Source organism: Trichoderma citrinoviride (genome assembly GCF_003025115.1).
Source record: "Trichoderma citrinoviride strain TUCIM 6016 unplaced genomic scaffold BBK36scaffold_518, whole genome shotgun sequence".
NCBI lineage: Eukaryota > Fungi > Ascomycota > Sordariomycetes > Hypocreales > Hypocreaceae > Trichoderma > Trichoderma citrinoviride.
The window spans coordinates 1-1053 of NW_020195226.1; the positions used below are offsets into that span (position 1 = coordinate 1).

Genomic DNA, 1053 nt, shown 5'->3' on the forward strand with positions numbered 1-1053 from the left:
CTCGTAGCTGTTGCCGCTGCTGCTGACGTCGAAAATGTCGATGCCCCACGAGGGCACCAGCTTGGCCAGCCGGATCGTGTCGTCGACGGTCCACGACTCCTCGCCCGTCCACTCCATCAGCTCCGTCGCGGAGACGCGCAACGAGAGCGGCATCGTCTCGGGGATGACGGCGCGGACGGCCTCGGTCACCTCGCGGGCGAAGCGGATGCGGTTCTCAAAGCTTCCGCCGTACTCGTCGGTTCGTTTCTATAAAGGGCACACATGTCAGCCAACATGCCCATCAAAAGCGGTTATACACGTTATTGGACAAAATCACTTACGTTGCTTCGGGGCGACAAAAAGCTGGAAATCAGGTAGCCGTGGGCGCCGTGAATCTCAATCATGTCAAACCCAGCCTTGACAGCCCGCTCCGCCGTCTCGGCAAACTTGCGCACAAGGCCCTTGATCTCCTCCTTGGTCAGCTCCTTGGGCAGAGCATGATCTTCATAAAAGGGAATCGCGCTGGCTCCGACCACGTCCTCGGGCCAGCCGCCCACGCTCTCGTCTGCCAGCGTCTTGGTGGCAGTCCCGCCGATCCAGGGCGCAAGGGTGCTCGCCTTGCGGCCGGCGTGCGCGATCTGGATGCCCGCCTTGACGCCCTGGCTGTGGATGAAGTCGACGACGCGGCGCATGGGCGCAATCTGCGAGTCCTTCCACAGGCCGGCGTCCTGGGGCGAGATGCGGCCGCGCGGCTCCACGGCTGTGGCCTCGACGATGATGAGCCCCGTGCCGTGGAGGGCGAGCTGGCCCAGGTGCACGAGATGGTAGTCTGTCAGGTGGCCATCGTCGGCGCTGTACTGGCACATGGGAGACACGACGATGCGGTTGTGCAGCTCGAGGGAGCGGATCTTGAGCGGCTGGAAGAGCGTCGGCGCCGACGTCTTGTCCAGCGGGGTGCCGGCCGGAGGGACCTGGGCCGGGGTGTAGAAGGGCACGCCGGGGGCGGCCGTGTTTTCGTAGTTTGTGCTGACGCTGCCCATTGTTGGTGTTGTGATTGGGTGTATCGGGAGGGTT

The 1053-nt window shown here is 63.8% G+C and overlaps 1 protein-coding gene across 1 annotated transcript; it reads right to left on the bottom strand.

Moving 5' to 3' along the window:
* Positions 1 to 1053, bottom strand: BBK36DRAFT_1053635 (FMN-linked oxidoreductase). The gene has a single exon (XM_024888903.1). It carries the CDS (start codon positions 1017 to 1019, stop codon positions 300 to 302), a length of 720 nt encoding a protein of 239 aa, XP_024744635.1. The 5' UTR covers positions 1020 to 1053; the 3' UTR covers positions 1 to 299.

Coding starts and splice junctions, on each gene's coding strand:
- BBK36DRAFT_1053635 (XM_024888903.1), bottom strand. CDS start 1,019: ATGGGCAGCGTCAGCACAAACTACGAAAACACGGCCGCCCCCGGCGTG.